The 27,474-nt window shown below is 46.2% G+C and overlaps 1 protein-coding gene and 1 pseudogene across 1 annotated transcript in view; both read left to right on the top strand.

Annotated features, from left to right (window-relative positions):
- TTC21A (tetratricopeptide repeat domain 21A) overlaps nucleotides 1–4,800 on the top strand; it is a 108,789-nt gene extending 103,989 nt beyond the window's left edge. Inside the window, exons 28-29 of the mRNA XM_044293310.1 lie at nucleotides 4,271–4,338; nucleotides 4,422–4,800. Coding sequence (XP_044149245.1) covers nucleotides 4,271–4,338; nucleotides 4,422–4,499 — 146 coding nt within the window. The 3' untranslated portion in view covers nucleotides 4,500–4,800. The remainder of the gene's footprint in view (nucleotides 1–4,270; nucleotides 4,339–4,421) is intronic.
- The window catches only part of LOC122939476, a 284,892-nt pseudogene extending 274,268 nt beyond the window's left edge, over nucleotides 1–10,624 (top strand).
- The last annotated feature ends 16,850 nt before the right edge of the window (nucleotides 10,625–27,474 follow it).

The following is a 27,474-nucleotide window of genomic DNA, read 5'->3' as shown; positions in this document are numbered from 1 at the left end:
GCTCGGGCAAGGAATAGAGATAGGAAGTTCGGATCTTTCAGATCAATTGGTTCATTTGAATCAGCTCATTTAAATGAACTGATTCATGAATCGGATCTTCGGTTCATTTGCTGAGTCTACTGACTGAAGAGCTTAGGTGGTGCGCATGCGCGGATGCTTCGATTCACTTGCTGACTCGCTGAGTCGGCTCTCGGTACATTGTCTGAGCTCTGACTGAGTGAGTCAGGAATGAAGGGAAGCGGACAGGAGGACTCAGTCACTCGGGAGCTGTGTGGTGGGCATTGTTGTCTGTTGTGCATGCAATGCATTGTTACCCCCAGTGACAGCAGTCTGACAGCAGGACAACCAAGTGAATGCACAGGGAAAACTGTATGTGCTAAGGTGATAACAGTAACACTGGCTGATAATAAAATAGTCCCCACAGTCCACACAGACATCACTCAGGAAAATAACTAGTGTGCAATTTGTGCACGATTTTCTAATAAACCTGAAGAGAGATTGTCACCCTCTCGGATCCGTCCTAAAAAGTTGGACATGCAGTACTTTTAGTCCGGCGGCTTTTCGCCATGCACTGCCATGCTGCGCCGGAGCTCGGTCCCCATAATAGTCAATGAGGACGGAGCGGCGGTCCGGTGAAATAACGGCAGGATGGATCTGACAGGGTGAACAGCCTGTCGATCCGTCCTGCCGCTAGTGTGAAAGTAGCCTTACAATCTCATGGCTTCTGAGCAACAGATCGCGTGGTCTTCACAGTCATCTGTCACTTCTCTTCTCTCTCTGCTCCTGTCCCTTAATCTCATCACTGCTGCAACAACAAAAGCATCAGCCTCAGTGTAACCTGTTCTAGTGACTCACGGTTCTTTTAACTCAAAGAATCGAATGAGTCTCTAACTAAGTCGGGTCTTTAGATTGTTTTAACCTGAGACTCATTCGATTCTTCCCTGTACAGTGTGTGACTCAGACTCAGAGCTGCTAGTGCTTGCCTTGCCTCAGCTCTGATTGGTTGGTGGGCGGGAAGGGGAGGGGCTGGCAGAAGCAGCTTCCACTCTAGGATCAGATTACACTCCTCCCGGGTCCCTCCCCTCCCTGCTGCCAGCGGCTCTGCTATTGTGTGCTGTGACTCACTGACTCAGCTCTGATTGGTTGGTGGGCGGGGAGGGGAGGGGCTGGCAGAAGCAGCTTCCACTCTAGGATCAGATTACACTCCTCCCGGGTCCCTCCCCTCCCTGCTGCCAGCGGCTCTGCTATTGTGTGCTGTGACTCACTGACTCAGCTCTGATTGGTTGGTGGGCGGGGAGGGGAGGGGCTGGCAGAAGCAGCTTCCACTCTAGGATCAGATTACACTCCTCCCGGGTCCCTCCCCTCCCTGCTGCCAGCGGCTCTGCTATTGTGTGCTAGGTCAGACTGAGCTGTTTCACACGGATCCGCTCAGAGGAATCGACTCCTCCGGTTCAGTGAACTGAATCCATTCAAATGAACGATTCGTTCATGAACCAGACATCACTAAAGGAATAATCAATTGCCCCCCTCTAGCGATGCAATAAAGTTCAACTCAAGTCACTGACAAATGGGAGGGGGGGGGGGAAATTTTCTTTTTTTTTTAATTGGAACTGGCCGGGCCCCCCCCAGGGTCTGGGCCCCTTACTGGGGTATTGGCTGTACCCCCCTGATGGCGGCCCTGCTAACACGCCCTTTGTTTCACAAGACATTTAGCTAGAGAATTGATAGCAACACACTAAGCATGCTCGACCTAACAAAGGTCCAGAACTACAGGTCGATGCCATGGTAATTTATGAGGAAACACAGTGGGCAGAAAACGACTTTTATAACTACTGAATGCTAAATATGTGAAATTTACATTATATTAGATAATTATTGATAATGAATTAGTCTAAAACACAAGTTATATTTATGGTAACCGGAATATCCCTTTAAAGGGAACCTGTCATTAGGACATATAGAGCTGATATTCTTATGTCAGTCCAACCTCCCCTCTGCCTTTCCCACACCGCCCCTTTGTTTCCTGACATCAGCGCCAGCCGAGCAAAGTTTCACGCCGGCGCAGAAGACTTCCATACACTGCCGCCATATGAGCATGCGCAGTGAGCAGAGGTGTATATACCTTCAAGTGCTCACTGCGCATGCCGGAAACAGAGGGGCGGTGTGGGAGAGACAGAGGGGAGGCCTTGGAGAACGAGATGGGTGTGAGAGCAGGAAGATGACTCGTGACTCCTTTCAGGCAGAACAACGGCCCGGTGACTCCATGAGGTGTCTGGTCATGACATCAGAGCCATTTTCAGAGTTGTTCTCTTACATAAATACAATTCTTTTGAGCCTAGACAAAGATAGTTTCAGAATGATTGGAGGATGCACAGTAAGAATATTTAGTCAGTCCTAATAACAGGTTCCCTTTTAAAAGGATCCGTCTGTTCTCCTGACTCCATGTCTTTTTTAGTAATCATATATAATATTTAGGATAGAAAGACAAATCCAGAGTATCTTTTCTTAGAACTCTGTTATTCCTCCTGGAAATACATAAATCAATTGACAACTGGGTTTTGGCATTCATCTTCTCAGTGGGGCATGTCCAATCACTGAGATGGCATTCATCCCCTGAAAGTGACACTGAGAAGTGTCAGTATAGGGACATGCTCTATTGACAAGCGGAATGGTAATGCCCAGGTGTAAATATATTCATATATTTCCAGGAAGAGTAACATAGGAATGGCAGAAAACTGTTCTAAGAAAAAAATGTTCGTAAAACGGGTATGTCAGGAAAGTTCATTTTAACCCCTTCGCACTCCATGCAGTAAACTTTAACGCACCGTGACGTACATGCGTTTCCATGTGCTTCCGGGTCCGTGCGGCCACACAGCAAAAATAAGACATGTCCTATCTTTGACCGTTTAATGCGGATCTCGGACCAATTGATGTCCATGGGTCCTCACCGTGATGCGGGGTGCACGCGATTGGTGTCTATGTTTTGCAGGTCCGTGGTTTGCGGTCCCCGAAACAGACAAGGCTGTGTGAATACAACCTTATAGGTTAGCTTTTTCCTCTGATTTTGACTCCAGCGTGTTAATGAGTTTAGGTGTCAAACTGTTTACTTACATCAATCCTGGATTAATGTAAAGCTAGGTTATGTGATTCCTCGGGTTCACTTTGTGTAATATGACATATTGTTTAATGATCAGGAAATATTCAATGTAACAAATATAGAATAGACATCAGGTACCGAGCCTCATCCCCTGTATTAGTACTCCCTCTGCTGGAGACTATAGATTAAGTTATAGAAAGCAGTGTGTTACCTATTACAAAATAAAATATACAGTACACTCTGTAGTAGTACACAAGCCTGATTTAGATGAAGATGAATATTACAGAGGACCTTTCACCACTCCTGACATGACTGTTTTATTAGCTTCATGCATTCCCCGTGTAATAACAATTCTGGAGCCTCTATTCTTATGGCTCTATGTTGTGCCATTCATTTATTATTCCTACTAGAAGTTATGAATGAATTGCTAGCAGTCTGCAGTAAGGATACAGAGGGGTGTTACCAGTTGGGGGGGTGTACCTGCACAGTCTGAAAATGGCAGCACTGATTGGATAGAGTGAGACTGTGCAGGTACACCCCCTCAACTGGTTACCTCCCCTCTGTACCCTTACTGCAGACTGCTAGCAATTCATTCATAACTTCTAGTATAAATAATACAGGAATGGCACAACATAGAGACATACGAATAGATGCCCCAGAATTGTTATTACATGGGGAATGCATGAAGCTATTAACACAGGCATGTCAAGAGTGATGGCAGGTCCTCTTTAAGGGATGAATTTATCATTGTAGGTGTATTTGAGGTTAGCTTTTAGTTTGGAGTTGGTATCCGTACCTGCGCCAAATTTATGAATACAGCAGACAGTAATAATACATTTGGTGTAAGTGCAATGTGATTGCACCTATTTCAGTAAAAGTATGCCTGAGGGATCAGGGCTGATTCTAGCTTTTATGCTGCTTTACATGAAAATGGAAATGCCCCCCCCATTAAAATTAAAGTTGGAACTTTGTAAAAAGTCACAATTCATAAATGTGAACACAAAAGTGTTCTACTCTGAAATCCTGACCATATTTTCACTCCACATCTGAAGGTCGTTCTGAAAAGTGTAGTGCTTAAAAGGTTTCAAAAACCCCTACTTGTAATTTTTTGAAGCCAGAATTCTGGCGTGCAGGGCTTGATAAATTAATATTTTGCTCATATAATTGTTCCAGGTTTCAGGCTTGCATTCAACTTTCTGAAGGACAAGAAGTATGTGGATGCCATAGACATCTGCCATAAGGTAAATCCAGAGAGCAGACTGGTCTTTTCACTATAGCATCTCGTCTCAATATGGACATAACCTACCGAAATATTGTTTTCTAGGTACTTAAAGCTCATCCCACTTATCCCAAAATGAAAAAAGAAATACTGGAGAAAGCTCAAGCTAGCCTCAAGCCTTAGACTATGGTCTGATGTCACGTGTCATGTATGGCGGGATACCACAGTGTTCCTTTTGTATTAAAGTGGTTGTCATCAATATCAGATCGGTTGGGGTCTGACACCCAGTGACCGCACCGATCCGCTGTTCTTAGCAGTCATCAACAGCAGAAATAACAGAGGATGGAGCCGGAAACACAGCCATGACGGGTTACTGCAGCTCATCTCCCATTCAAGAGGGAGCAGCTGCTGACAACAGCTGATCGGCGGGTTGCCAGGTGTCGGACTTACATGGACCTGATGTTGATGACTTATTTTAATGTTACCAAAGAAATCATATATGTAATAAAAAGTTTTTCATTTTTTTTTAAATCAGTGGATTGTTACATTTCTTTTTCATTCTGTATGAGCAATGACTGAATATCTTAAAGTGGTTCTCCGGGAATTAAGAAACTGAAAATACTTAAATATTACTTTATTATAAATATATTCCCAAATATTTTTCATTAGATATGGGGAGCAATGATTAGGAGAAATAAAATGGCCGCAGTCCTATTATTACACACAAAACCTGTCCTAATCACACAGCAGGACAAGTTACTTCACAACACTGAGCTAAAGCAGTGGTCCCCAACCTTTTTTGCACCAGGGACCGGTTTCATGCAAGACATCATTTTTGCTGGGGGTGGGCGCTAGGATTGTGGGATGTAGGGGTTAATAACGCATATAACAAATCACAATGAAGTGTATATTCCAGAATACATGGCCACTCTATAAAGGCCAAATAATACTGCTACACTATGACCCAGTAGCGCCCTCTTCACATATAACATAAAAAATGGAATAGGACAGCACCACTTACTGGAACTGATAGTCCATGGTATGGCGGCGGTGCTCGTGGCGTCAGGTCCCGGCCTCAGGGACCCCTCAAACGTAGAGAAAACTTCAGAAAAGTCACGGCACTCTTGTTCTTAAATCAAAGCTTAGTGTTTAATCACACCGAAAAAACTGCAACTTTTCGACGCACAGATCTTTCTCAAGCTACAAGCTACATGTAGCTTGAAAAAAGACCTGTGTGTCGAAACGCTAAGCTTTGATTCAAGTACAAGAGTACTGTGACTTTTCTGAAGTTTTCTCTGCACACCAATAGTAGCTTCTTTAAAAATAGTGCCCCCCCAGTAGGGGTCTTTTTAATATAGCGACCCCCCCCCCCCAGTAGTGCCTCTTTAGGTATAGTGCCCCCCAGTAAATAATGCAGCAGCCCCCAGTAGTGTTCACAAACAAAACAAAAAAAGAACAAAATACTCACCTCGCTCCCACTGTCTGTGTACATCATTCTTCCAGCCTGCTGCTGCTGATGACCCAGCTGCCTGCATTACGGCACAGGCGGTCTGCTCCGGGTCTCTGGTGGCGTGATGACACCATCATGCTACCATTGACCTGGCACAGCCTGTCATCTAGCATCTTTCAGCCTATGAGGCTTAATGGCAGAGCACAGGAACCAATAGTTCCTGTCCCGCTGCTCAACTCACCAGTACCAGATGATCCACGGCCCAGTACTGGTCCATGGCCTGGTGGCTGGGTACCTCCATAGACCTGGACACTGGAGTGCTTTTAGTTATGTCATCGTAAATGCTGACCATGCGCTGACACCAGTCTGTTCCTTGGTTCCTAGAGGGATGTAACCTGAAGTTCTTAGACTCTGATGCAAAATCTATAACAGGATGCCCAAAAAAGTATTGCCTAGTACTGTTATCCTCCGTAACATTATACCACCTAAAGGATATAATAGTCACAATGGAGTTATAGTGCAGACATCATGCACATACTAATCATGGTCATAGATCAGGAATAAGACACAAAGTAATGTCATAAAACAAGAATAATGAACAGTGGTATCACTATACATGAATTTTAATATGATATTGCACACAGTGATGTGTATGGGAATCCTGCACATGTGGGTGCCAGGATCAGGGACTTAGATTCAGGAAGGGAGCCTGCAGGGTCACACTGGACCTCCCTCTGTCAGCACTCCATCATCTGAAACTAATCAATCTTAGCTGCCAGCACTCGTCAGATCAGGCTGATGAGACACCTTGCATGAAATAACACCTAAGTGCTCTCTACAGCTGCTAGCATTCACAGGGTTAATAAATCAATATAGGTAATGCTTCTTCTAAGGTCATGGAATCGTTAAAACACATGAAGGCTCTTATTAACAGTACCGAGCCACTTTTCACCATATGGCTTTTGCAACGCAGATTTTGAAGGATTGTTTTTTATTTTTTTATTTTATTTTTTGAGCGATTGTCTTATGTGGGGGCTCATTTTTTGCGGGGTGAGATGACTGTTTCATTGGTACCATTTTGGGCTAAATACGCTGTGGTGATGTGTACAGTAAAAGTCCTGGAAGGGGTGTAAATCTCACCCAGGTTCCTCAACTGGGTCAGATAAGTAAAACCCAGGAAGATGGCGCTGGCTTCAGCAAACATAGTTGCTGAAGCAATTTTGTTTGTTAAGTACAAGGGTTGGATTTTATTTGGACGGGGAAGGTAGGTTTGGTAGTGGGACCTTCCCAGTTCACCCCCATTCCAGGGCATTTCTTTCCCATGACCTGAGATCATCGCAGGTGAGGCCTGCTGTAATCAAGGAGGCATAAAACCAACCCTCTGTGTGTCAGACAGAAGAGAGAAAACTTGGAAACAGAGACCTACAGAGGCTCTGTGTGGTCTCAGCCAGGATGGCTGGGGGTCCACAAAGCTTTGTAAAGCCTGGACCTTGGGGGGCCCTGCGACGCCTACAGAAAGAGGGTCGCACGGTCAGAGTCAGGAGGACTTCTGGACTATCTCTCTCCAAGGGTGCTGGTGTGGTCACAGCCTGGAGGCTGCTTGACCGTAGATGGCTGAGGAAGCCTGATCTCTTCCCGGTCTGGACTTGTGTCTGATGAGCAGACCTGCTAAGGCTTCAAGCCTGAGACCCTGTTTATAACCTGTGCTTAGAGGTAAGTCAGGGAAAACTACTGTGTATTAGTTAGAGCCCAGACGGGCAGGTGTTTGTTTTGCAGTTTTGTGTGTGCTGGTGCCAAAATAAATTACCATTTTAAACTTTAAATCCGCTGTTTGATGAGATGTCTGGATTGCGAACCCTCTGAGAGAGAGCGATCCCTTACAATTGGTGGAGGATGCAGTTATCCAGCAAGTGTCCATGCAAAAAAGGGCACAAAGTGTTGCTAGGGGCAACGGAAAGTGAAAAGGCAAAGTGTTGCCAGGGGCAACGACCTAATCAAAAGAGCAGGTGCTGCTGAAGGTTGTATTGGAGAAATTTAAAGGGCCTGAAGCCCAAGTAAAAGAGACTGACCTGTGGAGAATTTTTATTTTTTTTGCTGTGTTGCAAGAAAAACTTGCTGAAATTTAAAAGGCCAGAAGCCCAAGTTGCAGAAACTTTGTTGCTACAGGACTGTCTGTTACCATGTCTCAAAGAGGAATATGTCAGGTGGTTGTGGGAGATAAAATGGCAGGAAAACCTGGCCAAACAGATGGGTTGTACCCAAAGTGAACTAATGCGGTTTGATGCAGAGCGGGAGGCTTTGGAGGCGCAACTGCAGTTAGCCCTGAAGAGGGGTCTTCAACGCTGAGGGGACACTTTGTGAAGGTCCAGGGTGTCGGTGATGCGGCTGGAGAATCCGAGGAAAGGTCTTCAGAGTGTGTGACTTACCGTCTGGGAAAAGACGGGATTCAAGGCAAAGGTGTTTCCCATGGCAACCACTGCATTGAGGAGTCTGCATGTGATCGTGGCGCCAGGAACCAAGGCCGGAGGTCCCTAAGATCCAGAGAAAGGATGATGACCTCGGGGAAGATGTTCCTGGAGCACCCTCATCTCCCAGGAGTGCCAAGCCTGTGAAGTCAATGGGTAAGAGCGTTCCTGTTATTGCTTGTGTAGCAGACAAAGTGACAGTGAGCAAGGCTATGGAGGTTGGGCATGTTGCTGACCAGTGCCCTGGTACCTCAGAAGCCGTGAACGGTGGTGTGAGTCGGCAGCAGTTGCTAAGTGCCGAGCCGGTAGGTGTTAAGACACCGGGACTAGAGACTGCTACAAAAATGTGTGACATTGTGGTGAAAAGCAGTCCAGTCCAAGCGTTGTTGGACGCAGGGAGCCAGGTGAGCCTGGTACATGCCAGCTTGGTAGCTGGGAACTATGTGTTGGAGTTGCAAATATGCTCATGCATGATGTAATGTTGGGCCGTGATTTCCCCTTATTCTGGAAGTTGTGGGGAAATGGAAACACTTTTGCAGCAAGTGAAGAAACTTCTGCAGAACTTGTGCCTATCCCTTTAAATTAAGTTGTGAGGGAGATGCACATTGAAAACAATGGTCTATGTGAAATTACCATGGAAAAGAATGGTGCAGATAAGGTGAAAAGTGAATTTTTAGTTGTGAGAGGTAACTTTGAGATGGCTAAACTCAGGGAGCCTATGCTAACCCGTGTAAGAGGAAGCAGGATAGTGAAACCTGAGGTTGACAAAACTGTTGTAAAATCTGAAGCAGGTGTGGTTACTGAGAAAAGGCTTAATGAAAATGTGAAGTTATGTTAAATATGTAATTGTGATGATGATGATGATGACACCCCTTTTCCTTTGCAGGCTGTGATCGGGGAAGAAGCTCCCCCTGGTGGTAAAAATGTATGTGATTTGACCATGCTGATTGATAATGTTGGTAGCACACAACAGGGAACCCACTGTAATAAATGTACAGGGACATGTGGCAGTGTTAGAGGGTGTACCACACGTTTCAGGTGCAGATAAGCAGTCTCCACAGTGTTCTATTGTTAGTGAGCTCATGTGCAGTGTTGATAAAGGTGTTGTGACCTACAATGTGAACCAGGCACATGAAAGAATGCCTGAGCAGGTTCAGGACATGAACCTGATTAAGTGAGAAGTCAGCATAGTGTCTGAGAACTATGCCCAGGCAGCGGAAGACTTCCTGGCAGATCTGACCATCCCGAAGGAGCATGTAGATGAGCATAATTGACTGCTGGCAGAGACTCACTACCAGCGGGGCCTGGCATATCAGGACAGCTGCAAACATGAGGAGTAGAGTGAAGACAAGAAGAAACAACTTGTTAGACAAGTAAAAGCAATGGAAGCAGAGCTTGAAGATGAAAGGAAGCAACGTTTATTTGCTGTAGCAGCCAGAAAGAAGCTCGACATGGATCTAAAAGAGTTAGGGGGGCAAATGAACTCTGCAATCAAAAATAGAGAAGAAGCCATCAAACAACTGCGTAAAGTGCAGGCGCTAATGAAGGATTACCAGAGAGAGTTAGAAGACACTAGAGGATGATATTTTAAGTCAATCTAAAGAAGATAAAAAGAAACTTAAAAGTCTGGAGGCGGATATGATCCATATGCAGGAGGAGCTTGCTACAGCAGAGCAGGCCAAGAAGCAAGCCCAACAGGGTTATACTGAACTGGCCAATGACAGACTGAGAAAGGCTACTCTCCAGATTGACCAGATGAATGCTGATCTGAAGGCAGAACGTAGTAATGCTTAGAAGAATGAGAATGCCTGCCAGCAATTGGAGTGACAAAAAAAGGAGTAAAAAAAAAAAATGCAAGAATTGGAAGACTCTATTAAAACCAAGTTCAAAGTATCCATCACGGCCTTGGAAGCAAAGGTCGCACAACTGGAGTAACAGTTTGATACTGAAACAAAAGAAAGACAGTCTGCAAATAAGCCCGTCGCTCAGAGAAAATGCTGAAGGACTTGCTAATGCAACTGGAAGATGAAAGGCGCAATTCTGAACAGTATAAAGACCAGGCAGAGAAAAATAATGTTCGTATGAAACAGTTGAAGCGCCAGGCGGAAGAAGCTAAGGCTGATGAGTTGGAGTGGGAGAAATCCTCAGATGCTGCAGAGCCCAAAGAGAAGGCTAAAAGAGAGTGTGCCACTGTGGAAAAAGCCACTGAAGAAGCAGAGGACTCTGGAACTGTTGCCAAATCTGAGGAAACCACTGCTGAAGAGAAGGAAGAGCATGGAATGGGAACTTCTGATCGTTCTAGAACTAGCAAATCTGAAAGCAGAGATGCTGAAAGAACTGTCATTATGGATGAATTAAAGGTAGAGCGTGTCGGTATCAAAAGCCAAGATTAAGAAGTGCAAAGGTGCAGCATCGTCGCTTGTGAAAGAGTAGAAAGAGAGTGTCGGCCCATTAGATGGGTACCGGAGTCCTTTAGGTATTATCAACTAGGTAGAAAGTTGACGTTTGTGACAAACAGATCTCCTGGCCTAGGTGTGGCAGAATAAAGGAAAAAATTTGACACTGGACACATCTTCCAGAGGGCATGGTATGATGTGGAGAAATGCCTCCGGTTTGGAGAAGAGGGGAGGATATGTGGTGATGTGCATAGAAAAAGTCCTGGAAGGGGTGTAGATGGTGCTGGCTTCAGCAAACATAGTTGCTAAAGCTATTTTGTTTAAGTACAAGGGCTGGATTTTATTTGGACTGGGAAGGTAGGTTTGGTAGTGGGACCTTGCCAGTCCACCCCCATTCCAGGGCATGTTTTTCCCATAACCTGGAGGTCATCGCAGGTGAGACCTGCTGTAATCAAGGAGGCCTAAAACCAACCCTCTGTGTGTCAGACAGAAGAGAGAAAACTTGGAAAGAGGCCTACAGAGGCTTTGTGTGGTCTCAGCCAGGAGGGCAGAGGGTCCACGAGGCTTTGTAAAGACTGAACTTTGGGGGCCCAGTGACACTTACAGAAAGAGGGTCGCATGGTCAGAGTTGGGAGGATTTCTGGACCATCTTCCCCCAAGGGTGCTGGTGTGGTCACAGCCTGGAGGCTGCTGGACCGTAGATGGTTGAGGAAGCCTGATATCTTCCCGGTCTGGACTTGTGTCTGATGAGCAGACCTGCTAAGGCTTGGAGCCTGAGACCCTGTCTATAAGTTGTGCTTAGAGGTGAGTCAGGGAAAACTACTGTGTATTAGTTAGACCCCAGACGAGCAGGTGTTTGTCTTGCAGTTTTGTGTGTGCTAGTGCCAAAATAAATTACCCTTTTGGTCTTTAAATCCGCTGGCTGACGAGATGTCTGTGATTGCGACCCCCTGAGAGAGTGATCCCTTACACCGCCTTTTTGATCGCTTGGTATTGCACTTTTTGTGAGGCAAGGTGACCAGAAAATGGCTGCGATGTGGCGGCGATACCTAATATGTCTATTTTTCTCTACCTAATATGTCTATTTTACCAGTGTCAGGGCCGGCGTTAGGGGGAAGGCAAACCCAGGGCCTCCATTGTCTAAGGGGCCCCCTGCTTCAGTGCTGCTCTTCAGCTGAATGTTCGAGGAAGCAAACGGGTGGACAGCAGTGTACGGTCTCCTCCCTCACATATAAGAAAATTCATTACCACAGTGCTGACAGGACCTGCCATAATGTCAGATGCAGGAGGCGGAGCTCAGCAGAGAAGAGGGGATGAAGGACCTGAGATGACCTCACCATCACGTGACCAGAACAGGAGCGGAGCTCAGCAGAGAAGAGGTGATGAAGGACCTGCGATGACCTCACCATAATGTGACCAGAACAGGAGGCGGAGCTCAGCAATGCAGTAAAGTAATAAAGAAGAAGACCAGCCATGCATGTGAAAAAGTATGGATTTAATGTAAATGCCAGGAAAATGCTGGTAGTTGTAGTCCTCTCCTCTTATACCTCCTGTTATGTAATATCAGAGGACATTATAAGAGGAGAGGACTACAACTCTCAGCATGTCCAGGCTATTATTATATAATATCAGGGTACACTACAACACCCTAAATATGCTGGGAGTTGTATATCTCCTCTTATAATGTACTCTGATATTACATAATAACTGCTTGGACATGCTGGGAGTTGTAGTAATTTCATACCTCCTCTTGTAATGTACTCTGATATTACATAATAACGGCTTGGGCATGCTGGGAGTTGTAGTCCCATCATCTTATGGACATGCTGGGAGTTATAGTTGTCTCCTGTTATACCTCCTGCAGTAATGTCCTCTGAATTAGGGTCGGGACGATGGATAGTGGAGGGTAGTCAACCGGCTAGGGTGCCACTTCGCTACCCATAAAGGGGGGCGCACTCATGGTGGTCCAACTTCACAAGCCTCAGGCCGCTAGGCCTCAAGCCTGTGAGGCGTTAGAACAGACCAAGAAGCCGAAATGACATCACTGCAACCTCCTGCTCTGGGTCTCGCATGATGACGTGACGCAGCAACACAAGCCACAGATAAAACTGTGGTCTGCATCTCAGAAAGCGGCAAGGGGACTTCTTTTTTTTTTTTTATATATATATACACAAAATGTCCACACTGCTGGGGTCACCAGGGATGGGGAAAGGAGATCATTATATATATTTGGCACTACCGGGGAGGAATGGAGGAGCATTATATACAAACTGGCACTACAGTGGAACATTATACTGGCACTATGGGTGGAGCATTACGGTATATATTGAGAATAGGGGGGGGGCACTACAGGGGGACATTAGAGCCACTGGGAGCATTATGGTTGTATTATTACTACTAGAGTACTGTAGGGGCGTTATTATTATTTGATGCAATATGGAGGGCATTGCTACTAATGGGGGCTATCTTGGGGAGTATTATCACTATTGGGGGCACCAGTACTAATGAGGGCAGTGTGGGTGTATAGTATAGTGTATGTGGACATGGGGAGGGGGGGACCAGAACAGACACAGTATTGGGGGTAGCTTCAAGAGGTTCTCCGTATTTTTTCTTTTTGATGACCTATCCTTAGGATAGGACATAAATATTAGATCCGGCACTTCCGACGATCAGCTGTTTGAGGAGACGCTGTGCCGTCTCCCTCCTCTCTTCCTGCTCTGCTGCTGTATGTCTATGGGACAGCAGCAGTGAACAGCATGCGCCGTCTCTTCAAACAGCTGATCGGCGGGGGGTGTCGGATGTCAGACTGTGATTTCAGCACATTATTACAAGATGTGGGCCCCCCTTTTTTGATTTTGTCTAGGGCCACATTTTGTCTAAAACCGGCCCTGACCAATGTAATACACTTACTCCTGGATCTCACAGGCTCACACGGAAGGCAGCCACGATGCCTAAGGAAGGCATCGGGCTGCCGTCCATGCCATCGGATCACCATCACAGCAGCGCAGGGACCCGATGGGCGTCCGGCAGGATACCGCACATGCCACGGTCAGCGCGGACCGGGACAGTGCAAGGGTTAATGCACCGGCATCGGGGTCCGACTATCAGTGACTGCCGGACCCCAGCGGCCCGATCAAAGTGACGTAGCTGTACTGCGCTGGGCTCGTTCTCTTTGTATTGAAATATCTTTTTGGGTATTCACCTTAGCAGTTTCATATTACCTGACCTCCACATCTGAATGTCCCGCACGGCAGGGTAGATGGAGTTATCTAATTGCTCCCTGTTACTGAGCTGGGATCTATTTGACTTTGATACCATGGAAGTATATACATGGTCTGAGTTCTCAGGAGGAAGCACGTGGCTCAAATATGGATTTGTCCATGTATTTCTTTGATGTACAGTACAGACCAAAAGTTTGGACACACCTTCTCATTCAAAGAGTTTTCTTTATTTTCATGACTATGAAAATTGTAGATTCACACTGAAGGCATCAAAACTATGAATTAACACACTCAATTAGATGTTAGTGATGGATATATAAATCCTTATCATGCGTGCTATAACTGTACAACATATGAGACTCTGCAAAGTAATATGATAGAAATAATTACAGGTCTTGTTACAGCGGCAGAAATATGTTATAATTTCACCTGTGATGAGACATTATTGCCCCCCTGCATACAAGCAAAAATGCAGAACAAGAGTAAGCCAAGTATTTGTAATAGAGATCTAGGTAACTGTAAAAAGATAGTATCAAGGAAAAATATGCAATGTAATATTACCAAAACAGTACCATCCCCAGATAAACATGTACCTCTACCAACAGGATGGGTATTGGCCTGTGGAAATACTAGTCACACATACATACCGGCCAATATTACAGAGGGTCCCTGTACAATAGCTAGGCTGACATTAGCAATGGTACCACTAGTCCCAGCAATGCAGACATGACACACGAGAGACACGTCCCTACAGCTACCGGAAAATTGTGAATCTCCTCTCTAGAGCAGAATATATGGGTACCAGGGTTGGCCATATATAACCACAGGACAATATCAAAACTAGTTTGTTCTATGGTAAAACAGAAAAATGTCACTGGTGCAATTCTGCAAGATATGCTGTTGGATATAAAATCATAAAGCTATCTTGCAGAATAGGGCAACTAGTGACTATTTATTGCTTCAACATGGTATAGGATGTTCAGCGTTCGCAGGGATGTGTTGTTTCAATTTATCAGATCACTCCAGTGGAATAAAAGATAAAATAGGCCAATTAGAAGAGATGATAAAACATATAAAACAAGATGTTGACCAAGGTTGGTGGGACTGGCTTTTTGGCTGGATACCTGACTTTGGTCAAATAAGGTATGTTTTAGGAGTGGTACTCGTTGTGATCGCTGCAATGGTGTTTCTCTGCTGTTGTTTACAATGTGTGCCCTCCCTTTTTGCCATATGTAAAAATGTGGCCGAAAGAGGGGTACACTCAACATTCCTCTATACTCCGGTAGAGGTAGAAGAGGTAAACACAACCTCAACAAAGCCTGAGAATTATACTCCTGAAGGGTATATGGAATATCTAAAGGCTTACAAGCAAACCAAGGGAGAACAGAGAAAGAACCATATAGTATAAGATATATATATAGGTTCTAAAGAGAGGATTGATGGGATATAGGTAACTCCATCTTGTCTCTCTAAGCTGACCAGTACATCTGTTTCAAGATCTCCCTTCCCCCTTTGGAATGTGAGAAACTTCCTGAGCGGTTTCAAGAACACCCAAAACCTTCCTAAAAGTTGGAAGCTTCCCCTTATAAGGTCATCGGGATTTTAAATGCATAGTAGCCCATGTGTCCATACCTGATTGGTCAAATGCTGTTACTACTGCATCTTTTATGTTAATGCAGAGCTCATGTGTATGAATACTATAGGTTGTGATAAATGCTAACATATGATTGGATGTCAAGGAAGCTCAACCCCCTCTATTATAACTGTTTGCCAACTGTGAAATAAACCAGAATGGATTGGAACTAGACATGTCTTCAGTGTTCATCTGATTCATTCTCCCGGTACCGGATAGACTTAATTCAAGCTGATCACCGAAATCATGTGTCAGGGACACGTTAGGCAAGAGAGTATATTGCCCAACATATAGTGCAAACATTTTTTAAATAAATGAGTGTTTGTCCCCGTCAGGAAGAGAAGAGCGAGCTTTCCCATAATGCATTTGATATACATTTAAAATCATTTATATAAGTATTAACTAAAAGTAGTGTTTTCATCCATTATATGTTTGAACACTCCTTTGTAGGTGCGGAGCTTGTGGACTGCATCATGTGACCGGGACCTGGGGATCACGTGTGCGCTCCACTTGCGCTTCACAAGGAAGGAAGTGAGAGGTCACATGCGTTCCATTGTGAACGGAAATGGGGACGCGCATCGTGCGTGTGCAGTAAAGCACTTGTCACGCCGAAAACTTCCTGGAATAGAGGGATCCCGGCCGGTACAAACTATTTGTGTGAGCATTTTTTAATTATGATTTTTTTTTTTTTTTTTTTTAATTCTTTATTTATATGTTTCAAAAGTATTACAAAGCTTGCGACATGTTACATCACATATCACAAATATGCATAGCCGAAACCCGTCCAGCATATTAATACAGGTGACACACAGGTATCCTGACAATATAGTCTTAATATACATTACCGACGGCAATCATGAAAGCAACCAAACAAAATAATAAAGGACATGGCGGACAAATAGAAACCATCCTCCAAAAGTAGCTAGTCTTGAAGAACACCTATCAAGACCTGAAAACAGTAATCAGACCGACAAAAAGGAAAAGACACACCACATACGGAAAAAAAAAAAAAAGGGGGGGGGAAGGGGACACGCCAACAAGGGGAGACTACATAGAACAATCAAGCATAAAGGACAGCTCAGGTAAGTAACGACTTGTACTCCGCTGAATCTTGGAAGGTGAACCAAGGGGTCCAGGACGTAACAAAGGTCTTATTGTTGCACCTCAAGGATGCCGTGAGTTCCTCCATTCTCCGGATCTCCTCAACTTTTTGAATCCACATTCCAACGGAAGGTGGAACAGGGGATTTCCACTTCACCGGGACGCAAGACCTAGCCGCAATGACCGTATGTCGCAAACAGGAGCGTCTGATTAAGCTCATGGGCAAATCCGAATGGAGTAGTAAGAAAAAAACAGGCGAATTCGGAATGTCGAAAGGGAAAATGGAAGACAAAGCCCTGTGAATTGAGTCCCAGAAGGGCCTAATTTTGTCACATTGCCAGAAAATATGTAGAAGCGAACCCTGAGACGATTCACAACGCCAGCACAGAGGGGACGCTGTCGGAAACATCCTTTGGAGACGTGTCGGAACATAGTACCACCGTGACAGAATTTTGTAACTAGCCTCTTGATATTTACTGGCAATGGAAGACTTATGAGCCAATTGGAAGATTCTAAGCCATTGGTCAGAGGAGATATCCAGCTGCAGATCCTGAGTCCACTTGTGTACGTAAGAAGGGCGGAAATCCTTGTCAGGCAGTACCAGTGTCTTGTATACCTCAGCGAGAGAGTGGCGATAGACACCTGAACCTATGCATATTTTTTCAAAGGGAGTGAGGGCTCTATCAAAATCCGGAGAAGATGGAATAGAAGAAAGGAAATGATGCAGTTGCATAGCTCTCCATGGACCGAAAGAACATGGCTCGGAGTGCTCCAGCAGTTCGGTGTGAGTAAGCCACCGTCCCGTTTTCCTAAAGAAAGGCGCCCGACACCTCCCACTCCGTGTCCACTGCACAAAAGGGCCTCCCGAAATACTTGCCGGAAAGTCCGGGTGCCCCAAAATTGGGAACAATGGGGATGGCGTAGGCGATATCGCAGGAATGTTTCGGTATTTACTAAATTGGAGTAGAGTAGGGCCTATGATAGGGTGTGAGGAAATTTCAGTAGGGGTCTTCCTGTCCACCCATGGTAGTAAAGCCAACGGGGTACGGGAAGAGAGTTGCTCAATAGAGATCCATTGTTTAAAAGGGACGTGTCGGCACCAATCTAATACACGCTGAAACATGGAGGCAGCATAATATTTCCTTAAGTCCGGAATCCCCAAACCCCCCCTGTCCTTCGGGACATGCAGCAAGGATCTAGACATCCTTGGACGTCTTCCCGCCCAAATAAATTTGAAGAGGTCACGGTGAACAGAATTGAAAAAACTAGCTGGTAGCTGGATAGGAAGGGTTTGGAATAAGTATAACAGGCGTGGGAGGATATTCATCTTGAATATAGCGCACCTACCAAACCAGGTATACAGGCCTTTGGACCATCTCTTTAGGTCCACCCTAATCCGACTCAGTAGGGGAATAAAGTTCCTAGAAAACACTTCCTTCAGATCCTTGGGGATCATCGTGCCCAGGTACTTGATGGCATCTTTCGTCCACCTGAAAGGTAAGGAGCCCGCCAGATCCGCCTCAAGGGAATTTGGAATGGAAACATTAAGGGCCTCAGATTTTTGTAAGTTAATTTTCAAATTTGACAAGTTATGGAACTTCTGAAATTCCGTTATAAGGTTGGGGAGGGTGATCCTGGGGTTTGTAATCATAAACAACAAATCATCAGCGTAGGCTGCTATCTTAAACTCCTGATTCCCCACCACCAGACCCGAAATGTCAGGGTTTTTCCTTATCGATCTCAGAAGGGGCTCCAAAGTCAGGATGAAAATTAAGGGTGATAAAGGGCAACCCTGACGGGTGCCATTCCTAATTTCAAAGGGAGGCGAGAGCACTCCATTCACTTTCGTGGACGCTGAGGGGAGGGAGTAGAGAGAACTTATCCATGATAACAGAGGACCTTCGATACCCACATGGCTAAGTACTGCAAATAACCAAGGCCAACCCACCCTGTCAAACGCCTTTTCGGCGTCAGTAGATAAAAGACACAGGGGGGAGCGTTGTAGTTTGGCACAATGAATCAAGTTCAGCACTTTCGTGGTATTGTCTCTCGCCTCCCTTGAAGGGACAAATCCAACTTGATCAGTATGTATGAGATCAGATAGGAAGGGGGATAAACGTGTGGCCAAAATTTTTGCAAACAACTTAATGTCCACGTTAAGCAGAGATATGGGACGGTAACTAGCACAGGCGGTCGGGTCCTTACCTTTCTTGTGGATCACAGTAATGTGAGCGTGTAACATATCCCTAGGGAGGGGAGTACCAGAGCTCACACAGTTCAGGGCGTTAGCAAGAGGTGTTTGAAGAAGGGAGAGATATCTCTTATAGTATGAGGCCGGAAGCCCGTCAGGACCCGGTGCCTTACTAGGTTGCATCGACTTTAGGGCTACACCTATCTCCTCAGTAGTAATTTGGCCATTCAGACCCTCAAGGGCCTCACTCGGTAGTTTAGGTAAACCTGAAGCTGACAGGTATGTACTCATGACTGAGTCCAATGACAAACCAGCTTGGGTAGACTGCGGTAAGTTATAAAGGTCTCGATAGAAGTGGGCAAAAGCCTCCGTTATGGAATCGGGGTTACTCAGAGCGTGACCTCTAGGAGGAGTGATACGGGGAATGTAATTCCTAGCTCTCTGTTCCCTCAAAGATCTGGCCAGTAGCCTGCCACATTTATTACCATACTCAAAGAAATGCCTCCTACCCTTGGATAAAAGAAAATTTGTACGGGTGTCTAACTTATCCTTGAGTTTACACCTAGCTAGTACAAGAGCTGAACGAGCTGATTGCGCATGGGAGCGTTTATGCAACTGCTCCAAATCTGAAATCTCCTTCAGGATTTGAGAGATTTCCAGTGCCCTTTCCTTCTTACGCCGAGCTCCATGTCTGATGAACTCCCCTCTAATCACACACTTATGGGCAGCCCACACCGTCAAAGGAGAGGTATCATTAACCTGGTTTTCCTCAAAATAGCGTGAGAGAGCTAGGTCAATGTCTTGCGAGATTACCAGATCCTGCATTAACGACTCATTAAGACGCCACTGCCAAGATCTAGCCGTAGGAAGAGGAGATTTCAAGGAGACATGCAGCATGGCGTGGTCAGAGAAAGTAATAGGGTCAATGGAGGAGGAAGCTACTAGTGGAACAGCCGAGTGTCTAATTAGAAAGTAATCCAATCTAGAATACACATCTCTAGGGGCCGAATAGAACGTATAATCTCTGGTTTCCGGATGGACTGTACGCCAAACGTCTATCAACTGATGAGTATGGAGAAGGCTCCTGATACGGCGGATATAGGAATAGGCCAAGTGAGAGGAACCCTTCGATACATCCACAAGTGGATCCAGTGCGACATTTAGATCTCCTCCGACCAATAGAGTGCCTTCAGCAAAATCATCCAATTTAGCTAAAATTCTAGTTAGGGCTCTCAGTTGTTTTGTGTTAGGGAGGTATATGTTAGCCAAAGTGAACACCTGGCCACCTAGTTTACCTTTGACAAACAGAAACCTACCGGTATCATCCGAGTTCGAATCTAGGAATTCCCAGGGAGTAGATCTGGCAATAAGGATACTCACACCCCTAGATTTGGATAAGTCGTAGCAGCTGTGGTAGGCATCCGGGTATCTGGGGGAACCAAATTTCGGCATAGAGTCCTTGCGAAAGTGGGTCTCCTGAATGAAGGCAATCTGCACCTTTTTACACCATAAGAGCCGGAGAATGGAGGAACGCTTCTCAGGCGTATTCAGCCCATTGGCATTGATAGATGCGAAGGTGAGTTCAGACATGACCAAAGACTGTGGAAAACAAAAAAATAAGGGAGAAAACAATCGGAGGGGGGGGGGGGGGGGGGGAAGAAGAAGACGAGACAGGAAACAAAAGGCCAGACAAACCACACTAACAGACCAGTTCAACAGATATCAATACGCCCCAAAAAAAAAAAGGAAGGCGAGCAATCAGAACTGGCTAGCCCAGTTCAGACCAAACTAATAAGAACCAATACAGTGGAAAGTGGTATCCACTATGCGACTCTTGGAAAGCCCAAAAACAAATGAGCGAGCCAAGACTCACGGACCTAGTGGGGGTTAAGCAGAGCAGACTATGAGGCTACCCTTTCCCCAGGCCCAGAATCTGTTTTTAAACATTCTGATGCAAAGAACAGCAATTATAAAGGAATCGGGAGGAGACACAGGAAGACAGTGAGAGCAAAGATAAATCACGCTGTCCTCTGTGTCTGCTCCCCAACTAGAACAGTTCCAGGTACAGTAGAACTTATAAGAAGGGTAAGGCTCCATCCCCTATCAACAGGAACAACTCGTCAAGAAGCACAATCCCCTATCCTGGAGAGTGCGGGACCTGAGGTCGGATTCTTTGGGAGCCATTATTCAGGCGTGGCAGGGAGCTAGTTGTTGGGGTCAAGAAAATCGGCACATCAAGCCAGTCCGGTAGAGCGATAGGCGGACTGTCCAGGAACTGGCTAAGCTCACCCGCCTGATCTGGAGAATGTAGAGCAAAAGTGGCACCATTTCTGCGAATTATCAGGTGAAACGGGTGACCCCATCGGTAGGTGGCTCCAGAGGTGGTGACGACCTGCAGCAGAGGTTTCAAAGTGCGCCTCATGAACAGGGTCCTTCTGGACACGTCCGGCAAGATTTGAATCTGTGCGCCGTAGAAGGAGACTGGGCCCCGTCTCCAAGCTCTCTGAATGAGTTCCTCCTTTTCCCTGAAGAAGTGAACCCTGCATAAGACATCACGTGGAGCAGAATTTTCTGAACGTCTGGGTCCCTGGACCCTGTGCACTCTGTCCAGCTCAATTTCAGACTCCTCAGGTCTGTCTAAGAGAGAGTTGAAGATAGCGGTCACTGCGTTCCGTAAATCCATAGCCTTGATATCCTCAGGGATCCCGCGGATCTTGACATTATTTCGTCGACCCCTGTTCTCCTGGTCATCTAGCTGTAACAGCAGGTGCCTGTTTAATGCCTGTTGGGAGGTGATCGACGATTCCACGGCGGTGAGGCGGGCATCCAGCTCGGCCGAAAATTGATTCTGCAAAGTCACTTTAGTGGAAACAGCCAATAGGTCAGTTTTGACTTCAGCTATAGCCTGGTCATGTTTGGCTTCTACCCTCTGTAAGATCACCTCCAAATCCGACTTAGTTGGGAGCATACTGAGGAGAGACCAAATGTCCTTCAGCCTAGGCCGCTTTGCCCTCCTACCTTGAGATGAGGAGGAGGATGATGAAGCGTCAGACAAATCTGAGGCGTCTGGAGGGTGGAAAATGGCAGGAGTAGAGGAGAGGTCCACAGAAAGAGCCTGTGAAGGCTGTACATCCCTCGTTGCGGCCTGCGCGCCATTTTGGGCCTCCTGATTAAGTACACGAGAGTCCCGTATGGAGTTGCGTCCCCCTAGCTGCATGGAAGAGGGTTCGGGTAGTATAGGGCGACTAGGCATCGGAGACTGTGCCTGCAGTTCGACGGCGGCTGGTGTAGGTGTAGTGTCACCACACGCCTCACTCACCGGAGTAAGCTTGGGGGATGCGCCGGAGTTCATGGGCCCGGTGTCAGGCGCTGAGGGTTGCAGGAGCGGACCACCGCCAGTAAGAGGCACCAGGGCCTGCTGCAGTGAGGCCTGCGTAGGAGAGTCCCGAGAACCATCTCGAACGGCCGTAGCGGAGGTAGCCCCCATCCCTGGCGTACCTTCCGCCGCCATCTTGGACCATGAGGCCGCCTGGACATAGGACCTCTTGCCCGGCAAGTATGAGGGATCCGATGTGGCCGCCGATATCACTGGCCAGTCCGAAGAAGAGGAGAGCGGCGTTGAGGGGATCACTCCCGTCTGGACGAAGCAATCACCCGTTCGAGCAGCGGGAGGGGCCTGCAGCGTCTCGGCGCCCTCCACCGGCGCCATCTTAGAGGGTTCCGGAACGGGAGCTGGCGTGACGGAGAAGAACCTCGCGATATGGGGTTCTGAGGCAATGTAAGTGGACCCGCGACGACCCGATCGTCTGACCATCCTGTGCGAGTCAGTCAGAGTCCAATTGCTGCCCTTAATATCGTTTAGAAGGGCCTGGGATCCGGGAGCTCTAAAAGGTACGTCATCACGGCTGCATGCTCAGCTAATTATGATTTTAATCTCACCTGCACGCTATTACACTCATTAAGATCAACTGATCATCTATTAAGCACAATGTATTAATTTTATATTGGTTTTTAACAACATGAGAAACTATGATGAATTGTTTTGATCACGGACAACACTGCTTTATATATATTGATGATTTTTTTTATATACACTATATAATCATGTTATTTTGTATTGATTTGCACATAATTGCATGAATCATTGTTGTATAGCTACTTTCACACTCGCATTTTGGCTTTCCGTTTGTGAGATCCGTCATGGGTAGTGAATGATGAACATCGGCCAGGACGGTTCGCAAACGCGATCAAATGTTCGCGAACCGCAAGTTCGTGGCGGGCCCCATTCACTTTAAAGGCAGGCGAACCTGGAATACCTTCAGGTCATATTTGCAGCCACCAAATACTTACTAGAAGTGCACAAATAGTCCCACAACATGGACAGTGACATACCAGATGTATTATTCGAATTTGTGATCTCCATTCATTAATTTTTTTCAATGCAAAATATCAGCAATTAAATTTTCACCTATGCGCATGCGCAAAATATGCGCGGCCTACTACAGCAACTGGGTTTCCACCAGACCGAAGTTGGATGCGATCAGAAAAGATGGTTGGCAACAATTTTTGCGACGTTGAGGAAGAATTTCTGATGACTGTAAGTAATTTGACATTGAAGCAGTGTATTTGATTACATTTCACATGCATGTTAGAACAATCGCTGTATATGCTGATCAAGTGTTTAAAAAAAGTGCCATTGCGAAAATCCCTAATGATACAATTAATTTTTTCACGGTACACACAACTTTACATTTTATAAGGTCTCATGAGATATTAGTGATTGGTGCACTAAGTATTGTTGTGAGAACTTGCCACTCAAGTACAGGCCCCAAAAATTAGCCAATAGGCGTTCACCTGACAGCAAAGAACTTTGGATTCTGTGGCTGCAGGTACATTAGGCGGTCACAGGATAAAAATATAACTGTCGGCCAGTGCAGGCCCCAAAAATTAGGCATTCAACGGACATAAAAGGCCTTTTATGCCTCTGTATTTACCTAAGACAGGGACCATGATTTGTTCTCGGTGGTGGCGGATATTTGTGGGCTGTCATGAGGAATTTCAATCAAACATGGTCGACTCGTCACATGTGTTGAATTCCTCTGAGATCCATGCCTCATTCATTTTTAGAATTGTGAGGTAGTCCACACTGTCGTGAGCTAGGCGAGTGCGCTTATCGGTCACGATCCCCCCTGCTGCGCTGAACGTCCTTTTGGACAGGACACTGGACGAGGGGCAAGCCAACAGTTCCATGTGCCAGCTCTGGCCACAGGTCAAGCCTGCCCACCCAGTAGTCCAGGGGTTGATCGCTTCTCAGAGCGTCCACATTGGCCGTTAACCCAATGTAGTCGGACACCTGTCAGTCTAGGCGTTCCCTGAGGCTAGATCTGGAGGGCAGCTGTTGATGTGTTGGCTGCAAGAATAATCTCATATCTTAAGTGACCAACACATCTTCAAAGCGCCCTCTTCTTCTATGTCCTGTTGGATTGGTACCCGTAACAGTTTCTCTGTGAGTGGAAATTCCTCTGCCAGTGCCTGCAAAAGCAGAATGCAGCATTTATTGAAGCAAGGCCTGGAAGCCTGGAAGGTAGTCTGACAGCCCTCTGTGATGTTGGTAACATTTCCGCCATTTTGTGTTTGTACCTTGGGTCTAAGTACGTTGCCACCCAGTACTGGTCCGTGCCCTTTATGCTTTTTATACGTCCTAGTTCTCCTCCCCCCCATCCACGGACAACACCAGGGATCCCAGAAACGTTTAAAGCAGAAGTCTGCATGCGTCGCGCATGAGCAGCCACTGGCGCAGGGGAAAAAAAACAATCTCCCAGGGACCTGTCCTGCTGCAGAGTTCGTACAGGTAGTCATTAACTGCACATTTCTGCTGGAGCAGCCTATCAAGCATATACAAGGTGGAGTTCCATCGCATCGGGCAGTCACAAATCAGACATCTGACGGGCAGGTTGTGTCACCGCTGAATGTCAGCAAGGCGAGCCATGGCCGTGTAAGATCTTCTGAAATGGCAAGACGTCCTGGACCCCAGGGCTGCACGACTAAGTTCAGGACGTGTGCCTGTGAGATTGTGGAACAGCTCTTCCTGTCTGATGTTTGTGCCTAATGTATTGAAACTGTCATTTGGCATTTTGGGCACTAGAGGCCACTGTTTTGCAGCTACAGCCAGCACACTCTGGGATTTGAATATGCAAAGCAGATGATGACTCATGCAGTGTGCTTCTGAAGAGAACGAGGAAGTGGGAGCTAATCTGACATGGTGGGAGGATTGTTCTGGGAGAGACTGAATCCGATTCCATCCTGGCTTGCGGATGTCCGGGGGTGAATGGACACGCAGAGGAAGGAGATTAGCTGATGTCCCCTTACTGGATCCGGCTCTTTGAAAGAGAGATTGTTCCAGGAAGACCATTTACAGCGTGTGAGCAGAAGTCTGATTTTCAAGCAAGGCCGCACGGTTGCTGAGAGGTTAGTGGCCATCCCGGGTAAGTGGCATCCTCGGGCCCAGAACAGACGCAGGTCAGTACACCTAGTTACTGATTATCTTATACTGTGTGGCACCTGAAGTAAGAAAGACTAGCCTGGGCCTTAAAGTAGTTAGATAGTTAGGGTTATATGTTTTGCTAGGCCTTACTGTACTGAACTGTGGCGCAGTATTTGACTTGGAGGCTCTGCTGCGTCTGCCACCAGCTAGGTGTGTTCTCTTTAGTGGCACAGCACGACTTGCAGGCTCTGCTGTGTGCGCCATCGGGCTAGGCCTGTCCCTCGGACAGGGACGGTGACTGTGGGCCTGGGGTATAACTTAGTCTGTGTATACTTATATTGTTGTGTTATTACTATTGTTAAAGTAAAGTTTCTGTTCTTGCATATAAAGCTGGTGTCAGTGTCGCTTTTCTTGTCTGTGACTTGGCTGTATCCTGGGGAACTCCCCTCCTCTTCCTCTCTTGTGGGCACCCACGTGACGTCTATCATCCTTCCCCACCACTAACATTAGAGATCTCGGCGTAGGCAGCAACAGCAGGGACTACCCTCCTTGGGCTGATTTGGGTACTGTAGTCAAACTGCTGAGTGGCGGCCGTTGCTACCTCCTCTTCCTGATCCGATGCCAAGAATGGTTGCGCATGTTTGTAATGGATCGGAAAATAATTCCTGTGACTCGAGAGGAGGGGATATAGTGGTGGTGGTGTCTTTGGGCATGGACACAGCAGAGAGTGAAGAGGGTGCAGATAGAGAGGATGAGAAGGGTGCAGAAGCAGAAGTCTGAGTGAGCCACTCAACCAAATCTGGTGCGTCCTTTGACGTAATCGCACGCACCTTCTGCAACTTCCCACTTAGGCTCTGGCCAGGTCCTCCTGCCCGACCCCTACCACCCCTGCGGAAGGGCCTGCCTCTTCCTCTGCCTGTCATTTTTTAAATGACCCTGTGCAAAAGTCTCTATAGAAGCTCAGTATTTGTGGAAGAAGGTATATAACATCCGGCTTTTATCAGATGTTTTTGGGGGCCACTGATATATCACACCAGTTATAATTATTTTTCCAGTACCGTTTGTCACTGTGTGTAGCAGAGGGAACGCAGTAAAACAGCAAACAAATGCTGCAGTACCCAAATGCACTATAAAGAAAGTATATGATTGATATATAACACCCCGCTTCAATCAGTCGTTTTGGGGGGCAACTAGTATGTCACACCAGTTAGAATAATTATTTGTAATTGCGTTTGTCACTCTTTGTAGTTGTAGTATCGCTGCAGAACCGCTCACCACTGCTGCTCAATACAAATCCACTATAATATGTTTTCTATGTTAGAAAGTATATTATAAGTGTATTACACCCCTATATACTGCACACCAATCAATAGCACACCTATACCAGTCCTTAAAAGGACTTTTGTGGACCTATTTGATAGCGTTTTTGTCCCTAACAGTCTGTCCCTGCTCCACACAGCAACCTCTCCCTACACTGGCAAAAGACTGAATGTAAAATGGTGGCCAGATCAGGTTTATTTATAAGGTAGGGGGTGTGTCCATGGGCTGAAACGTCTCAATTGGCTGTCCTGTACCACCTGATGGATGTGTCATGGGTCAAAGTTCTTCACAATGTAAAAGAACATGGCAGACGTGAATATCTCCATATGTTCGCATGTTCGGCGAATCGCGAAAGCGCAAAGTTCGCCACGAACCGCAAGGCCATCTCTAGTCATGGGCTCTCACAAGCGGTCCAAAACGGATCAGTTTTGCCCTAATGCATTCTGAATGAAAAAGGATCCGCTCAAAATAAATCAGTTTTCCTCCGATCAGTCTCCATTCCGATCTGGAGGCGGACACCAAAATCCTGCCTGCAGCGTTTTGCTCTCCGCTTGACGAAACTGAGACAAACGGATCCATCCTGGCACACAATGTATGTCAATGGGGACGGATCTGTTTTCTCTGACACAATCTGGCACAATAGAAAACGGATTCGTCTCCCATTGACTTTTAATGGAGTTCATGACGGATCTGTCTTGGCAATGTTAAAGATAATACAACCGGATCCATTAATGACGGATGCATGTGGTTGTATTATTGTAACAGATTCGTTTTTGAAGATCCGTGACGGATCCGCCCAAAACGTGAGTGTGAAAGTAGCCTAAATTGACTACCCTGTTTATATTCACTATGCACTTTAGTTATGTATCACTGCTTGAGAAAGGTTCCAGAAAGAGG

This window comes from Bufo gargarizans, chromosome 5, assembly GCF_014858855.1.
Source record: "Bufo gargarizans isolate SCDJY-AF-19 chromosome 5, ASM1485885v1, whole genome shotgun sequence".
Classification (NCBI taxonomy): domain Eukaryota; kingdom Metazoa; phylum Chordata; class Amphibia; order Anura; family Bufonidae; genus Bufo; species Bufo gargarizans.
The sequence above is the reverse complement of the archived record's forward strand: the minus strand, read 5'-3'. Positions and strand labels throughout refer to the sequence as shown.